This window comes from Apteryx rowi, unplaced genomic scaffold, assembly GCF_003343035.1.
Source record: "Apteryx rowi isolate R43461 unplaced genomic scaffold, aptRow1 scaffold_317, whole genome shotgun sequence".
Taxonomy (NCBI): Eukaryota; Metazoa; Chordata; class Aves; order Apterygiformes; family Apterygidae; genus Apteryx; species Apteryx rowi.
Window position 1 is genome coordinate 633,969 of NW_020449608.1, and position 17,281 is coordinate 651,249.

The 17,281-nt window shown below is 38.8% G+C and overlaps 1 protein-coding gene across 2 annotated transcripts in view; it reads right to left on the bottom strand.

Moving 5' to 3' along the window:
• Window positions 1-7,160: 7,160 nt before the first annotated feature.
• Window positions 7,161-17,281, bottom strand: part of PKNOX1 (PBX/knotted 1 homeobox 1) — a 45,677-nt gene continuing 35,556 nt past the window's right edge. Inside the window, exons 10-13 of one of the 2 annotated variants that reach the window (XM_026070688.1) lie at window positions 16,857-16,985; window positions 15,773-15,849; window positions 13,993-14,165; window positions 7,161-12,991 (exon numbers count right to left, since the gene is read on the bottom strand). In XM_026070688.1, coding sequence (XP_025926473.1) covers window positions 12,780-12,991; window positions 13,993-14,165; window positions 15,773-15,849; window positions 16,857-16,985 — 591 coding nt within the window. In that variant the 3' untranslated portion in view covers window positions 7,161-12,779. The remainder of the gene's footprint in view (window positions 12,992-13,992; window positions 14,166-15,772; window positions 15,850-16,856; window positions 16,986-17,281) is intronic. The other variant, XM_026070689.1, reaches the window with a different exon arrangement.

Below are 17,281 nucleotides of genomic sequence, written 5' to 3' on the forward strand. Positions count from 1 at the left end.
ATCTGCTTTCTGCCTCCTTTGCGTTATTCGAAGGTGGGAGGCTTTCTGCACCTTGGGGCATCCTCGCTGAACAGCTTTAAATGCTTCAAACTGTCCTGTACAGCTTAGTAATGATTATGTCTGTGCCGCAGAGTGCTGGAGAGACGCCGTGTTTTATGTCATTTATAAGCCAGGTCAAAACATTTATAGCTGGGTGATCTTTTCTGTTGTCAGGTTTGTTCCATGGCGGTGGGCAGCAAGGTTAGATTGATTGCTGTGAGGATATAAATGAAACAAATGCGGTTATTTATTTATTTGCAAGATGATTGTACTCTTGTATGTATGTTTATATAGTGTGTAGATAGTACTGCTTTAGGTCAACTTACCAGATAAACTTTGCTCCAGGATCTAGGCTTTAGCTTCTTAGAAATCCATCAGATTCAAAGTGGTGGGACCAAAATCTTCTATAGTTCGATTTTTCTCCCCTCCAGGCTTTTTTTCTCTTCCTCACTCCAGATGGAGGTTGGGGGGCAGTTTATGGGTTAGCACATGTACACGCTCTTAGAAGAAGGCAACCCCTCTAGTTTCTTCATCTGTTGGAGCAAAGCCTTGAAATTTGATATAAAGGATGTAGCCTTCAAAGCCACCTCGATGAAGCAGTTACCCAAGCCTGACCCTGTTGCGAGTCCCTACAGAGCCCCAGTGCAGTAGAAATACTGAGTTGTGCATCTCCTCCTCACTTGTGCTCTCCTCTTACAACTACTGAAGACCAACCAAGGGTACACCAGAACTTCGTTTTCTGAATGCCTTAAAAGTGTATATATATGTATTTGCAGGAAGACTGTAATCAAAAATACAGCTTAATCAGGCTGAGATGTTAACAAATGTTAATTGTGTTTTTTCAAGAAGCTAAATAAAATCAATTTTACTGATAAACTTTTGGCATACATACGCTTTCTTTACACATTAGCTGGTGTTACTTGGGCCAGACAAACCCCTCTCCAGACATTTCTGCCCCAGTATACTTGGAAACATTAAACAAGCCTTCCTGGCTTGTGCTGCTATTTGTTTTTACTGCTCAGCCTGATGCCGTGCAACTGCGACAAGCGACGGGAGGATGGGACGCAGGTGTAGGGTTTCTAGAAAGGTGGATGAGGCAGGCAAATTTGCTTTCTAGAAATAAATGAGAGGCCCCTGTGCGTTGTCAGGGACTGACCCTGCCCATGGCTCTGATCCACCTCAGCTAGTTAAAGGTTAAGCGCTCAGCACTTCCAAACGCCCTTCGGCATCTCCAAGCCGCACCTACAAAACAAGGGCATCAAAACCAAAGGCCGTTGAGCAAAGAGGACTTTCCTGCAGCTTCCCCATCCGTAACATGGGTGTTGCRCATGTCTGGGGCCTTATTGGCCTGTTTTCAATTTGTTTTTGGTTGTTTCTCCTGGGTCTGCCAGAGTGAAGGTGGCAATCCCAACTCACTGGCTGGGGCAACAGGAACTCCCCACCTGCAGTATTTCCCCTGCCTCCCCCCGCTTTGGTCCTGAGCTCCTGGCCCAACTCCTCACACTGCCACATGGGGGGGGGGGGCGCAGCCTGGCCCCACACTGGGGGCGCCCACAGGGAAGCACCAGGGGAAAAAAATCCGCAGGCTATTAGGCTTGGCATTAATGTACCTAGAAAGGCTGGTTACAGTCAGAAACTGTTGCACCCAAATGGGACTGCAAAGACCTGAGTGAGCAGGAATGCAAATAATTACGTCGAGCTCCTGTCTGGAGCAGGATCAACAGCTTGTGAYGATGGGTGCAAGAACAGGATTTAAGTTTGATTTTGTTGGTCTTCTGTTGAATTCAGTGTTATTTATCAACCATAAAACGGCTTAATTGAAAAGGTCCCCGGCTGAGTGAGATTAAGATGCTGTTGGAGCAGTGTGCAGACTCACAGCAGCCAACAGCAAACCCAGGGAGGGATCTCTCAGTATGAACCTGATGAAGAAAAGGGATTTTAGGTGAATACTTTTTGCACTTGGTATGCCTTCGCAAGGGAGGGTTTTGGTTGTTACAAACCCATTCTCATCACAGAGACAGTCATGCGCCAGCAGCACAACCCAAACCTGGAAGGTCCCCAGCTTGTCCCCACTTGCAAGATGAACCTGGTGATGAGCCACCCCGCAGAGAGGCTATTCTGCACATCCGGATAAAACCAAAGCACTCAGCAGTTTCACTTCTTGGCGTTTTGCCTTCTGTGTGTTTGATTTACACAAAAATGCAATAAACCTGAGGGTTTCTCTAGGTGAGAAAGACAGCTCACAGCAAACCAAGATGTGCAATTGCCTGATAAAAGCTATCAGGCACTAATGTTCAGTGTGGAAAACCACATGAAGCACAAAGTCARGTCCATGTTCAGGCAGTCAGCAATTTTTGTAATGCTTGAGCTAGGCTTTTGTCGCAGTTCAAAGGCAAGAAACTTGTCACTTATACCAATTAACTGGGTTAGGAAACAGCACCTCTTAATTTCTAGTGGTTTTCTGAGGTAGGTGCTATAAGAGAGAAGGTAGAAGGCAGCACTCAGCTACATAGTTGCAAGGCGTGAATATTTTAGCCCATAAGGTTAGCTCTCGTGCTTGCTTGCCGAACATTTAAAGAAATCAGAATCAGTTTGCAAATGGAGTAATTGTTCCCGAGCAGTCACGAGTGATTTATGCAAACTCGTTCTCGCCGGGGGAGGGTGTCGGTCTGCTGAGATTTGTTGACTCTTTGTCATGCATCTTCTCCTTTGTACGACCTCTCCCCTCCTTGATAACCTTTTGAAAGGAATGATTGACAGATGGCAATGACTGAATATTGTCTCTGTGCGAATGCTCTTTGCACAGATACCAGGAGCAGCACGAGAACAATGAGGAGCAATTCGTCAGCCTCAGCCACCAAACATCCCCACCGGCTCCTTCACCAGCAGCGAAGTGTAGCATGGGAACAGGCTCTTTGCTCTGCCACCGCAGCGCTACCTAACCATTTCTGACTGAAGGACAGTTTGTAGCTACGGACTCTGCCTGGCAGCCTCACAGGAGCTTTGCCTACATTTCATGATATTCAAATAAGTAACCACACCATGTTACTTTTCCCATGAATGCTTGCACTAGCACGGGGAGAAAAAGAAACCCGGTTCAAAGATGATACGCAATTTAGTTGTCAGAATTTATTCACTTCAGTTAAGTTTTGTTTCTTAGCATGCTTTATTTGAAAGGACTTTGTCCTGTATTCTCCAATATTAATCACCTGYGTGCTTGTTTCATTTTGGACACAGTACTGGTGTTATTGGTAACTCTATTTTTCCAGGTCAGACTTCCCCATGCTCTGGATAATAGTGTAGTTTTGTGGCTACTCATTTGCATGTTTATTACAATTTTGCATCATAGCCAGGTGCGTGTTTGCACATAAGAATTTACACCCATTTCTTAAGTGCAAAACTACATACAAATTCTTGTGCCTCCCCAAACTACCCCTGAAAATTGAGTCACAATGCCGAAAGAAATTTGCAGCTCCTAAAAAGAGTTGATTTTACGTACAGTGCAAACAAGTTCAGAGGTTTGGTTTGGGTTCTTCAGTATCCCATAACTTTGCAAAAGACCATTACGGTTTCTGTAAATCATTTGTAGAACTGATGAGGATTTCTCCATTGCATTACAATGATTTTTAATAGAGCCATGTTTTGGACATATGCCACAAGCCTTTTCAATTCCTGCATCATGAAACTATAAAACATTAGGCTGAAATATTCATGAGYGAAAGGCCATTAGGAGGCATCTTTCAGGGCAAGAACACCCACTGCCAAGAGCGCTTGTCCTGGCCCTTCTCCCCTTTCAGAGCAAACAGATTCCTTCTGGGCCCTTCATCACACAGCTTTAGTGCCACTGCTGAGCCTGCATCTGTAAAGCCCTGCTTAGGATTTTGGCTGCCTGTCGCTTTTTCTAGGTATTATGCTTTCATGTAAGAAAGCCTGATCCTGTAGCAAGTTTTACACCCATGACCTCTGATCAGGATAAGATCAGCAACTGGGTGGCCYGTTCGATGGAGATTTCCTAGCAGACCGCCCCATTTAACTTAAACTGCACCCACTCAGTGCAGGTAGGGGAGAGACTACATCCCCCTCTGGAAGGACTTTAAAATTTGGGGGAAGGGAGTGAAATAAAACTTGAAGAGACAAGATACATTTTACTTCTGAAATTCAAAACTGAAATGGATTTTTCTGATAATTAAGTGTAATTGCTTTAAATTAAGGATTTGCATGATTTAATAGGGTTTTTTTTGCATGTCTCCCTAAGTAGTGCATATTTTGTGATAGAAAGTATTAAAATATGCAGATTCTATACCTAAGACCTTTCACTAGGGCAAACACGTTATAAAAACAGCATGTACATGACAAAAATGACACACATTCATTTCAGAAAATAATGTACAAATTGTTTTAGGTCTAAAGTGATTTAGTTTTAATGTTGTGCATCTAAGCTAACAATAGCTTATTTTTATTTATTGTTCCAATACTGCATTCATGGTAGCATCCACAACTCATTCTGTAAAGCTGTCRGGCTGGAATTTTCCCACCAAAGCTTGCTTTGAACCTTGGAGTGCTTTGTGGAGTCATTATTCAACACCATTCACAGCTGAAAGTCCAAGAGGCACAGAAAAAGTCTAGGGCTATGTAAGCATGGATTAACTGTTACCAACTTTCAAAGAAAGGAAGGGGAAAAAAATCAAAAATACAAAAATAGTTGTTTGAAAGCAAAATGTATGTTCTTAGCATAAAATAATTATTTCCGTAACTGCTTAAAGTGTCACTGCATTTAAAAACGAATCAGAAGTATTGCTTCCCCCAGCAKCTGGAAGGCAGAAAAGATATTGCATGTATTATCTAAGAACATTAGCCTGCTTCCTTAAAAACTCTGGAGTTTTGCAATTTTGAGTTTTATTTGATGAAACTTCTTTAAGTTTTCAGGAGCTTTCAGGTCTCAGTCCAGCTATGGTACTAAGTTAAGAAAATTATTCATAATCYACAGTGTAAAATAGTCTTCTAATCCTTTCATGTAGCCAAAAAAAAAAATCACCCTCTTGTTCAAATACAAAAATACAGTGAAATACCAGCAACAGAAACATTCTCTCACTTTCCCTCCTGGTCTTAATTTGGATCTTGCCCCTGGAACCACATATACTCCTAGGTATCTAAGAAAATCAGTACCTGCACAGAAATTCATTTTGCTTATATAGTCATGCATATAGTAAGTCTCCCTGTCATTATGCATGCTAGCCTATACCAAAGGTAAGAGCAGTCTAAATCTGAAAGACCAGACAAGGTTAGAAACTAGATGTCATTTGACGAACATAAAACATTAAGGAGAGTCTCTGCAGTCTGCAGCTCATAGAGAAAGGTTGCTCTGGGAGTGGCAGGTACAAGCAAAATGACATACAAACAATTTCTTAAGTATGATCTATAGATTTTTCATGACAAACTCTAAGTTTAAAAATGTTTGGATCTTAACAAAAATTGTCGCCAAATTCAATGTTATTACCGCATTTACATTTTAGTATATGCATCACTGAATATTCAGGATCCAGTAAGAAATGTAACAAAAAGGTGTACTGGGAAGAACGGTCAGGAAGCACCCTGTAGGCCTAAACTTCTGACCTTTAGTTGTGATACAAAAGTCAAAAGAAATCAGAGAAGATGAAAAATCCACTGGAGTTTTGCCCCAATTACTTCAATAAGCTTTAGATCACATCTTTGCTGCATCAGGAAGACAAACCAAAGCCTATTTAAGAAGGTCCCATGGCTTTTATATTTTAGTAAGGTATCTAAAGGGTGCAGTTTTTCGTTTTAAAATACACCACAGGCTTACTCCTGCATACCTCACACACCTGAACTTGCATGAATTTAAATATGGGTTTTGAATAAATAATGCAGTACTTGATATAGGTCCGCTATTTCTCACTTTTGCAGAAWCCTCATTTTACAGTTTTTGCATGCAGTGTATTTTCCTTCTTTTTAGAATTGAAAACATTGTACTGGTTTTCTACAAAGAGGGCTATTTCCAAAGAGCCTGAAGTTGGGTAATAAAAGATCACTGAGTGTTTTGTAAGCAGGTACTCCACGAAAGCAAACAGGTTATTCAGTTGCTTAGGATTATGGTTCTGACTCATGGAACATCCTGAAGGAGTCATCTTTGAGGGGTATTTGACTAGAAGACTGGGGAATACACTGTCCTGACCGTAATTTAGGGGAAAGGATCTTTTTTAGAAGTTTACTTTTCATTCTTTTCACATTGAGGAAAAATTTGCTCTCTGGAAGCAGTGGACTTGAAACTATTTCCAACTGTATCCCCAGGAGTTACTCACACTACTCTCAGGCACTGTTTTAATGTCAGACAAAGAAATCACATGTGCGTCTAGCACATATACTGCTCATGTCTATAATATCAATTAATCACAGATTAATCATTTAAAACAGTCATCTTGGAAACACGTTCTGAAGTAAATCAATAGTTGTAAAGACTATTTTATTTGAAATTTGCCAATTATGCTTATAACTGCATGTTCAGCAGAGTAAGAGGACATCTGTTGCAGAGCTATCAGAAGGCCCATGGAGACCCCAGCTTGGCAAACTGAACAGTTTGACCTGGCTCGTGAAATGCCCAGGACTCCTTGAAGGTACCTCCACCCAGCGGGACGTGCTGCTGAGCAGAGCAAGGTGCAGAGCAAGGCACAGTGCCGCTGGGTTGCACCAGCTCTAAGGAGTAGAGCCACATCCGACCCCTTAGGCCAAGCAGATTTGGCTCAGGGCTGTACCGGCTGGGGATCTCACCACACCAGGTCCTGGGGAAGCAGAAGCGGGAATAAACAACGCTTCAGTGATAAGCAGAAGTGCGTCTTATCTTCAGAGCGCCTGTGTCCGTCTTCCTTTTTGCTGAATGAGATTCCCACCCACTGCAGGAATGAATTCAAGTTTCTTGCTAGAGAGGAGTTGTTGCAACTATCTTCTTAGAAGCCTGCTCATTTTCTGAGGATTTCTGATCTAATAAAACATGATATTTTTGGAAATGCATTACAGCCTATCTGGCTAAAAAAGCTAGCACATGGGACTTGCATGGGGGAATCCTTTTCAAATAAGTCAGTACTATATATGCTTGGAACCATTACTGAAAGTTTGATGTCCATGCCATTTTAATTAACAATTTTGAAACAAACAAACAAAAAAAAGTCACACACATTATGGGCTATTTACCTGCTAATTCTTTCTTTAAAAGCTGCTCCTGCATTACAAAAGCATAATAAAAATCCCCATACTGTTAAGAACTAGTAAACATTTTTCTGCATTTGCATAAACAATAAAACCCAAACAAACAAAAAGACCAAAGATTCTTCCTGGCCAAGAATTGGTTAACTAGTTTGAAACTATGCTCAAGATTTCTTGAAAACATATGTCTTTCAGCCAAACAATACTGCTAATGTAATGTGAATGCTTTACTTTAAAGATGCGTTTTTAAGTTCACAGAGAACAGTAGTGTAAAAATACATCACCCATGAAGCACATTCTGATTTTTAATTTTATCTTTTGATAGATCAGTTGCTTCACAAAATCCCTTAACAATCACTCCAGGGGAGAAAAAAATAATACAGGGTTCACATTTTAAAGATTGTCAGTTGTACAAACCAAATGTTGCTAAACCATTGAAAGATTTATGGGCCACTTCCGTCACTATCTGAAAACATTGGGTTCAATTAACACCAGTTAAATATCTTTATAGCAGTCTACAAGGTTGGTAAGGCGCTTCATTGCTTTCTCCCACATTGCTTTTCTCTGGCAAAACAGCTGTGCTCACTCAGCTGGTCCTAAAGAACTAAGTCACAGAAAAAGAACAGATTTTGTATTTCCAGGAGACAACAATGACCAAGTAATAAGATTTGAGAAATCATTTAAGAGCACACAAGTGCCAATTTTACTATACTTTACACTGGGAGATCAAGTCATTTTAGGACTTGAAATAATACAACCCAAAACCTATTTGAAAGAACTTATTAAGCCAAAGTGGGGGGAAAAGCCCCACTGAGTTTGGTGAAGCCAACCTGCTTTACTATTCAGCCACACTGAACAGTAAAGAGCAAAGTGTATTCAGCATAAGACCGATGATTTGATCATTTGACCATTACAGTTAAACTTGTATTTTCCATGGATATTTATCAGCTAGCTTTGTTTTTAGGAGGTGGTGATAGTATGAATTTATTACTAGGGAACCAAAACATTTCTCTTCTATTGTTTAACATGCAAGATTTTCACGAGTGAATGAAGTTCAGTTACATTTCCAACAGGATTTCAGAACTACATTTTGCCTATTCAGCTCTAAAACTAAGCTGAATTTAAGGCTGAAAGGTTTAAAAGATTAATCAAAGTAACAGAAGCCAAAAAGACAACAACAATACAGCACCTAAAAATGGCTGATTCATACAGGTTTTTGACTTTCGTCTTGCATAGACAAATGCTTATTAATTTTTTTTCTCCCAAGATGACTCAGCTTCAGAAAATAAATCTTAAATCAACTTTAATTACAATTAAATGCATGTGTTTTCATTTTTCAAAATAACTTTAACTGCTACAAGGCTAATAGTTTTTATGAAACTATCATCCCTCGGAAAGACTTCGTTTCATTCTTTTGGCTTTCAAGTTCATGAAGTGAGGAAGTTGAACTGCCTTCTAATTCTTTTTCCATGTGATTAGAGAAACAAATAGATATATTATCCATGCATTAAGTCTCTGTGGCCCTGCTCCACAAGAAGATCCATAAACCTGAAGTTACCTTTAAAGCACAGGAAGTAGGAACTCCAGTTCCTCGGTCTAGGTGCATCTTCTGGCCATAGTCTGACCAAAGAATACCTGGTGCACACCAGCTCCACACGCATTCCTGCCCTTCTAATCCCCTCGCCCTACCCTGGTTTCCAGAAGCAAACTGAGGCATGCAGGCAGGAGAAAGATGGAGGGCTCTCCAAAAGCTTCCTAATCATAAGCAGGGACCAGAAGAAGGGAGCAATTCTCTTGCAGTTAAGATGCAACCTTATGGAGTATCGCTGAGGTTAGCTGGACGCCTCTTTGATCCCCTAACCAGATCTAGGAAACTGTCTGCAGAGCCAGAGCCATACCTGCCAATTCTAAATGTTTAATTCTAACATGATTATTTCTTTGGAGCAGTTATTTTTAAATATCCACTGATTGATTTGGAATTGATTTTCTAAAAGCAATGTTCCTAATGCTAAAGAATAACAGGAAATTGGCTTGCTTAATATAGAAATCTTGGAAAAAGTGGACTGAGAACCCTGTTTTGGGTTAATGATCTAGATTACACTGAAAAAAGATTGAGTTTCAGTAATCATAATTGCAGAAGAGATACACTGATTTTTAAAACAAACTAGCTCTTCTATTACGTATGAATGTGACTTTAATTGCTTTGGGTGGGAAGGGGGGAATTATAGATGGGTTTAAAGTTAGGTCCCCTATGAAGACTTTGTAACTAACTGTCTAATGTAAACATGTACCTTTCCTGAACAGCGATGCTTCCCTTAAACCAGTAATCTTTCTTACATGGTAAAAAGGGAAGAACACCACTTTTTTTCTATTTAAAGTCATGAAAAGAACAAGCACTTCTGTGCAGTTCATATCAACTACAAAATTCTAACTCAATTAAAAGAGAAGGTTTGAGTTCTATATGTTGTGATATCTTTGATTATACTGATAAAGTTTTTTCAGTTTTAATAATTCACTTCACTTTTTTTTTTTTGATTTGCCAGTAAAACTACTCCATTTTCTCCCTTTCATAGTAACTTTCCAGTTTGCTTCATTTTCCAGGTATTTATACACTAGCTGAAGATAAGGTTGCAAACATTTCAGGAGATTAAAACTTCTGCTGCAAGGGGGGGGGGGGAGAACAATGAAAACAACTAATCAGACAATAATTTGTTCCAAAAATTAAACTTTCAGAAATCTGCAAGCCCTGAAGCCCAGTTGTTTCCAACTGAGTTCAAAAGGCGAGATAAACAGCACATATTTCTGAACCCTCTTCCAGCCAGCTGTATACAGATTAAATGGTATCAATGCCCTCTCTTTTTTAAGATCTCAGTTCTGTTAGTCTTGAAGGATAGGCAAATGCCTGTTATATATCTATAAACCACAGAAGTTTTGCCCATTTTTGCCCTTCCCTGCACTGCTTGCTACCGTCGCAGATGTGCTGGCTGAGCTGCTCCCCAGCCTCCCTTGGAGCAGGCTGGGGAAAGCTCTGCTGGTAGATCTGAGGCAGCAACAACTCTACTCAGAGAGGGGAAGGAGAGTGAGCAATGGCCTACCCTTCCAGCATAGGCTGATCTGGAAAACGCATATTTGTCCACAGCTCTGTACACACTGAGAAGTAGATTATTTATCTGTTTACATGCTAGAAGTACTAGGATTAACACACTATTTAATATGAACAAGGGTTCCTGAATAAAACCCCTACACAAACCAACAAACAAAACCAATTATATAATAGAAACTGTGAGGATGACAAAGTGCTTGAGGAGTTAAAACAAAAGTAACTTAAAAGAAAAATACATAATCTGTTTCTCGGTTCTAGTCATCTCAGGTATCATTTGCAGGAACAGTAGGTTGAATGTTTCCAGAGGAGCATGATTTGTACGCAATAGTTGTCTTTTTAAATACTTTGGGGTCAAACTAGATTTCACAATAGCCTTCAAGTTAGTTATGCTATGCCAAAGTCTTTCTAATTAAATCTTTCATTATTCATTTACTATGCTCTTTAATAAGCATGGCACATTAGTGGCAAAGTGGAGAAGTTAGAATAAAACAAATTCTTTAGAAATCATAACTCTAGCTGCAGTAGATCATTACTGCATTTGAAGCAAGAAGCAAAATCCCCATCTGGGAGTAAGTGAAAGCCATTGCAGAAACATCACTTGTGTTGAGTAAAGCCCAACACCAATTTTTCAAAACAGCTACTAGTCACTAGTATGACATTTCTTTCCAAAATCTTTCTTCATACTGACTTAAAATTGCCTTGTGAAACAGTCTTTAAAGATCTGCTTCCAAGCATTTCAGCATGTCAAAAAATATATGCTTTAATCCTACTGAAATCAATGAGACCTAAGCACATGCCTGAGCGTTTTGTGAAGCAAAAATTAAGTATTCAATTCAATCTTTGCATTTGCTAAAGGGCTTTGCTCAAATACAATGTCTAAGATTTTAAAAGCTTTTCCCTGTCCTTTTCCCTGTCATGTTAGAAATGYAACTAGATTTGGTCTAAATCAGAAGAAATTTCTGTCTTTGATCTAAACCTAGATAGGGACAAACAGACTGGGAGAAAAAGAGGACCTTGATCATACCATGAGACTCTTGGAGTCTGTTACTTGTACTTAATAACAGGAAATAAAGTTCCAAAAGTAAATGTTCATGGGTAGACAGACACAGACTCCAAACTTTGGGAAAAAAAGAAATGATCTATTACCACACAAAAAAATGTGCTTTCATCACAAGTTCTCAGTTTTTAACGGACACACAAGGATCTCCTACTCTAATAAGCCTGCTGTATACTCTGGTAGTGACCTTCAGCTTTGAAGAAACTTTATATAAATCCATAAATTATTTCTTTTTGTACTGGGGGAAAAAATATTTCAAATGCAATGAAATAGCAAAGAGATAGCAAAATTCATCATTGTATAATAGGCAACTTTTCATTTTTTAGAATCAGACGGACGAACTATAAACTGTTAAATTTCTCTAATAACTGGAAGTGTTGTGGGTGTTTGAATTTACTTACCTGAATACTCATTTAGCAAACATCTTCAGATACAAGTTTAGATAAAGTGTTAATGTTATTTGAATATTAGTTTACACATAATATAAATCAAAGTTTGACAATATCAAAATCCCATCAAACAGTGGGCCGTTCTTATGCTATTATCAAATATACTATACCACTATGGGATAGCTGAGAATCATAGAACGCTAGTGTAGTCTTGTTTATTAAATTTGGTCAGTTTTCAGACCTTCCAAATAGGAATACTAAACATTTATTTTTCCCCTCTGGAAATTTGTTTTTCTCCTGCTTAATACAGTCGTCATCCCAATTCCTAATGAATTTATAAAAATATTTTTTATCCAATAATCCCGGCAAGGTAAAAATAGGAGTTTTTATAGCAAATGATAAACAGGCTCACTGACTATGAGAGAAACTAAACTTATTTAAATTGCCATACATTCGCTACTGAATCACACATCACCATTTTCTTTTTGTGTGTTGCTGTCCACCTCAGACTAGCAGTTTTTAAGGTGCAGAAGCATCTTTCAAATATATGCATCTAACTTAATGATCAAGTTCCACACACTAGTGTCACATGCTTTAAATTTACATCACCTGCCCATCAAGAGCTGTGTTAAATAACAGCACTAATTGAAACTGCGTAATTCTTTAGAAACTGCAGCACTTCCAATTCATCAGAGAACAAAGGGGTGCTTATGCGGTTCTTTATATTACTAGATATAATTTTCTCAAATAAGAAAAAGAAAAGAAATGAAAAAAACACATTTGAAAGAAGTTGCTGCACCTGCAAAAACACTCTTTAAGCTTACTATGAAATACAAAAAAAGTGCACCCTTCTATATCTACATATAAAACATATTAGAAATAAAACTTGTGTAAAATGTTTGCTGTGCAAACTATAAAAACAGTCAGTCAGTTCATTCTTTTTCCTAAACATTTTGTCACTCTGTCTTGATTCCTACTGCAGAGAATCGCTGTTATCCAAGACCAGCCCACTGATATTTGTTGTTGAGAGATCTCCTCCATCATCATCGCCGCTGTCTACAGACTCATCCTCACTTTGTCCTGCCATCATAACCTGCTGAACAGCCAAAGTAGCACCATCGGATGACAGAGACTGGAGACTGTCTACATTCATATTGACTGGAGCTGTAATTGTTACAACAGCACCTGGAAAGGCATAATTATAACACTTTAGCATCTTTCTTGGTTTACTATTTTTAAGCAATACAGAGTTATATATAACAGTTTGTTTCTAATYAACAGAAAGAAAACCTAAGGAATTGCATTAAAATAAAAGCTGCATTATTTAAGTTGTCAAGAACTTAAATATTAAGAAGTCCCAGAATTAAAGCTGGCTCAAAACCTTAAACTTAGCTGTGTTATGGACAGTCATTACAACAATTCTCCACTCAAGTCATTGCAAGATAATTCTTGCAGAGCATTGCAGCTTAATTCATTGCAGAAAAATGGGAGTGTTCAGAGATATTCAAGATGACTTAAATGGATAAAGCTGTTGTCAGATCCAGCAGAGGCTGAGGGAAAAGCTGCTACAAGTTTGTAATTGTTTGTAGTTTGTAATAAAGCAGCAGGCTGCAGGAAAGAAAGGATGGTCCTGAGATTAAAGCAGTTAGATTCAATTTAAGAAAGAGAAATATTTTAGTTTGATCTGTTGCTAACAAAGTTACTTCAAGCAAAATCTTTGGAAGCTCTATTGTACTTCCCTGCTTCTCAGTGCTCAACTTGAAACACATGAGGCATGTATAGAATTGCAGATGCTCAGCCCCTCTAGCAATACGGAAAGGAATGTGAACAGGATGGAGAATCACAAAGCTGAAAGTGTAGTCCAACATTGCTAATCAAATAGAATACTACTGATGTATATGCACATTCCGAGAGAACGTAGTTGCACATCTAACCCTTGTTACATCATTTCATAACTTTCGAAATAAAACCAAAAGTTTCTTAACATAGTTTCCAATAAAACACCCCCCAAAACACAGAAACAAATTTAAAGATGAAAAAAATGACACATTTCTGTTGTTTTTCCAAATTAAAAACACAGTCATACAGAAATATCGAGAGGTCTCCTCCCACCAAACCTATCAAACACTCAAATTCCATGTTATAGAGGAATTAACTTTATGATCTGTTTTCTAGCTAGTTCTTACCATCTGACATTGTAAGCTCGTTAGATTGCTGCTGAGCAACTCCTGAAGCAATGGAGTCAGGCCAGAACCTCTGAACTGGTCTGTTTTGAGCTGTTTTCTTCTTTGTTTTTGGAGTTTCGGAACAACTGGAATCCAGCATTGGCTGAAGAATTCGCCTTCTAGCATTGATAAACCTAAACGCAATCAAGGATAAGAAATACTTATGACCAGAAGGCTGTAAATGTTCTCTCTCTCTCTCAGCTTCACAAGTATACAATGAAAAAGAAATTAAATCAGAAACATTAAAATTGCAAAATGTCACTTCTCCCTACCAGCTTGGCTTGACATTCCTTTTAACATGTGAAACTGCTCCCAAAACACTGGCATCCTTCAGTACTGCCGAACAAGCTAAGAAAGCAGGCCTCTCATCTTGCTGCTAGCAACCTTTTCCCCCCCCCTCTCCAGAGGAAGAAATTCTCCAAACAGCATGACAAATGCACATTTTCAAGACCTTATTAAAAGCTAATCACCAGAAAACTTGCCAACAGCACAACTCAAAGAGCTGATACTCCTCTCATTAGGGATCACCTAAAATCTAGCCCCTACCTTAACTACTTGTTTGGTGAGGTTTAATTTACTACCCTAAGCTCCTGTATGACTTTATAGGCTCCCTGGCTTTGCCAGGCCTAGTTCCTGATCCAAGAGACAATATCAAACACATTTTTCAGATCTTTCCCAATTCCTTTTCACTCCTTGATCTCCACCTGTTTACTTTAGACTGCTAATTGCTGCCCTTCCCCTTTCTGCTAGTGAACAAGAAAATACTTAACCCACATCTCACTTCGCTACCAGCAATTAACTGAATCAGTTTCACTGTGGCTAGCTGTTGCAGGAAGTAGGAGTTGTCTTGTGACTGTGGATAGCATTCCCTGCCAAATCTGCCAAAACACATGGAGGGCCCATCTTTACCTGCAGTGGAAAGAAGTAGGGTGGAGCTGGCAGGTTCACGCAGTGCAATACAACGCTTTGCAGAGACATTAGTCAACTCCCAGTACCAAAGAGCTCTCTTACCACCATGCCATGCAAACATAGTTATATTGCTCCACTTTTGGAGTTTGTGCACTGCCACTATCTCAAGTATTTCCTCAATGAATCCCACTGCAGTCACACAGCCAGCATCATCTTTGAAATCTGAGGAAGAGTCCTGTTGGACTTAGCTGCAACAATTTTAGGAATCAATACCCTGAGCAGAATATGATGCGTGTTGGCACCCCTGCTCCTCCTCTTCAGGGACAGGTGTCTTATCTTATATCTCTAGTGAAAATAAGATATGTTAAAAGATGTCAACCCATGAAACGAGTAGTTGAGGCACTGAGACATTCCATTTGGACATCACTGCTCAGGGGATAGTACCTTTCGACAGAAGAAAAGGAATACCTGTTGGCAGTAACTTCTTAAACCTTTGCAACCATGATTACTAGGGTACATTTTTCAGAGCCTTTACACAGGTCACTAAATCCTCTTAACTTGAATCTCTTTACTTGCAAAAGAAACGGAAGAGTTTCCATCCCTTCAGCTATAGAACAAAATTAAATTCTTTAATGTTGCAAAGTTTTACAGAGTCATTATTGAATTTAAATGGCACAAGTATTAATACAGTTTATGTATTATAAAAATAACATGCATGTACTATGTACAGTAAGTTCGACTCCAGATGTCCAAGTTATACTCTTAACTATTTCTGTGTGCTGCAAGCATGTGGAGACAGTTACAGACATTAAGTAAGAATTTCTGGTCTTACCAGTTGTTAACCTGGAGTAGTGTCAAATTTGTTTGTGCTGCAATCTGTTTCTTCTCATCCTCTGTTGGATATGGATGCTAAACAGGACAAAAAGCAAACAAAAAAGGCAGAAGCTTTCATTTCATCTGCTCATCAAAAATTAGGACTCTTTTCTTACAACTGATTAAAGCTGCTAGACTAAGGCCACCTGACTCATTAATAACAAACTTAAGAAACCTCACGAACTTTTACAGATAAAATCGTTTAACAAAGAGTACTTTACTACACAAAACTGGTTTTACCCTTGAAAGTGTATATGATACCACTAAATTGCTGATGTCTAGTTCAGAAGAAAAATCTTCTCATGGCTGACCGTATTAAACAGCGTGATCTCTGGGCAACACAGCATGTGATAAGATCTAATTAGTTATGCTGTCTAAAGGCAATGTCACATGAGAGTACTGACAAGCCTCTTCTAGCTAAATAAAGCTACCCTGAAACAAATGGATGAAAAGAATGCACGTAACACAGAAATGTACATGCAGTTTTCCTGTATCATTTGTCTGTTGTAAAATCTATTGCTAAAGACAGAAAATACCCATCAGTTATACACTATAATATAACTTAAAACCTATTTATCCTTCAAGGACAAATATTTTTGCAACAGAAAGACATTCTGTTGTAAGCACAAGTAGACCAGGAACACAATTGGCACGTGTCAGAAGGGTTGTTGAAAGGGGAATAATCTCCTCAAATTTGAAGTTCTCCTGCACACACAAAAAAAAAATATATGGAACTATTTTTCATTGTGCCACAAAGCAGGGTGTAGAGAGCACTGCATTCTCAACACACTGAAAAGAGGAAAGATCCCTTTTAACAATGTTTATTGAGATCGTGGGGTGCAAATGTAATATATTTATTAAAATAATAATAAAATCAACTGATTAGACTCTGTGGAACTATTCCAAATGATTTTGGGAAAAACTGAGCTGGGATTACACAAAAGACAGCAAAATAAATTTACCTTCTTTATGAAGCAAATCATAAGAGATTACATAAAGAGTTGTCTGAAACCCTGTGACTCCTGATCATCTTCAGTCCTTACCCCTATGTGCTGAAAAAGCCAAGATCTCATCACATTTGTAGCGTGCTTGGGAAGAACTCCTCTTTTGTTTTTTGACGAGCCATCATCTTGATGCAAGATGCCTAGATCTTGGTTTAATTGCAACTGAAGCTGCAAATATTATTTGAGAAGAAGTAAAGAAGTTAACATAGTAATAGCAGTACTTTGTATTAATGTGTGAATAACTAATTTATAGAAGGAATGAAAAGAAACTAGGCTTTTAGGAACACTGGTTATAAAAAAATACTTTATTTGATAAGGAAGGCTTGCAATAGCAGCTTTCCTGCAGTATCATTCAAAGCGTCCTTATCCAGGGGAAATGCTGTATCAGATTTCTATAGTTTTCACATTTCATGCAACTTTTCTGTCTTAAGAATTGCAGCTCTTGTCAGGCCATTTATGTGACC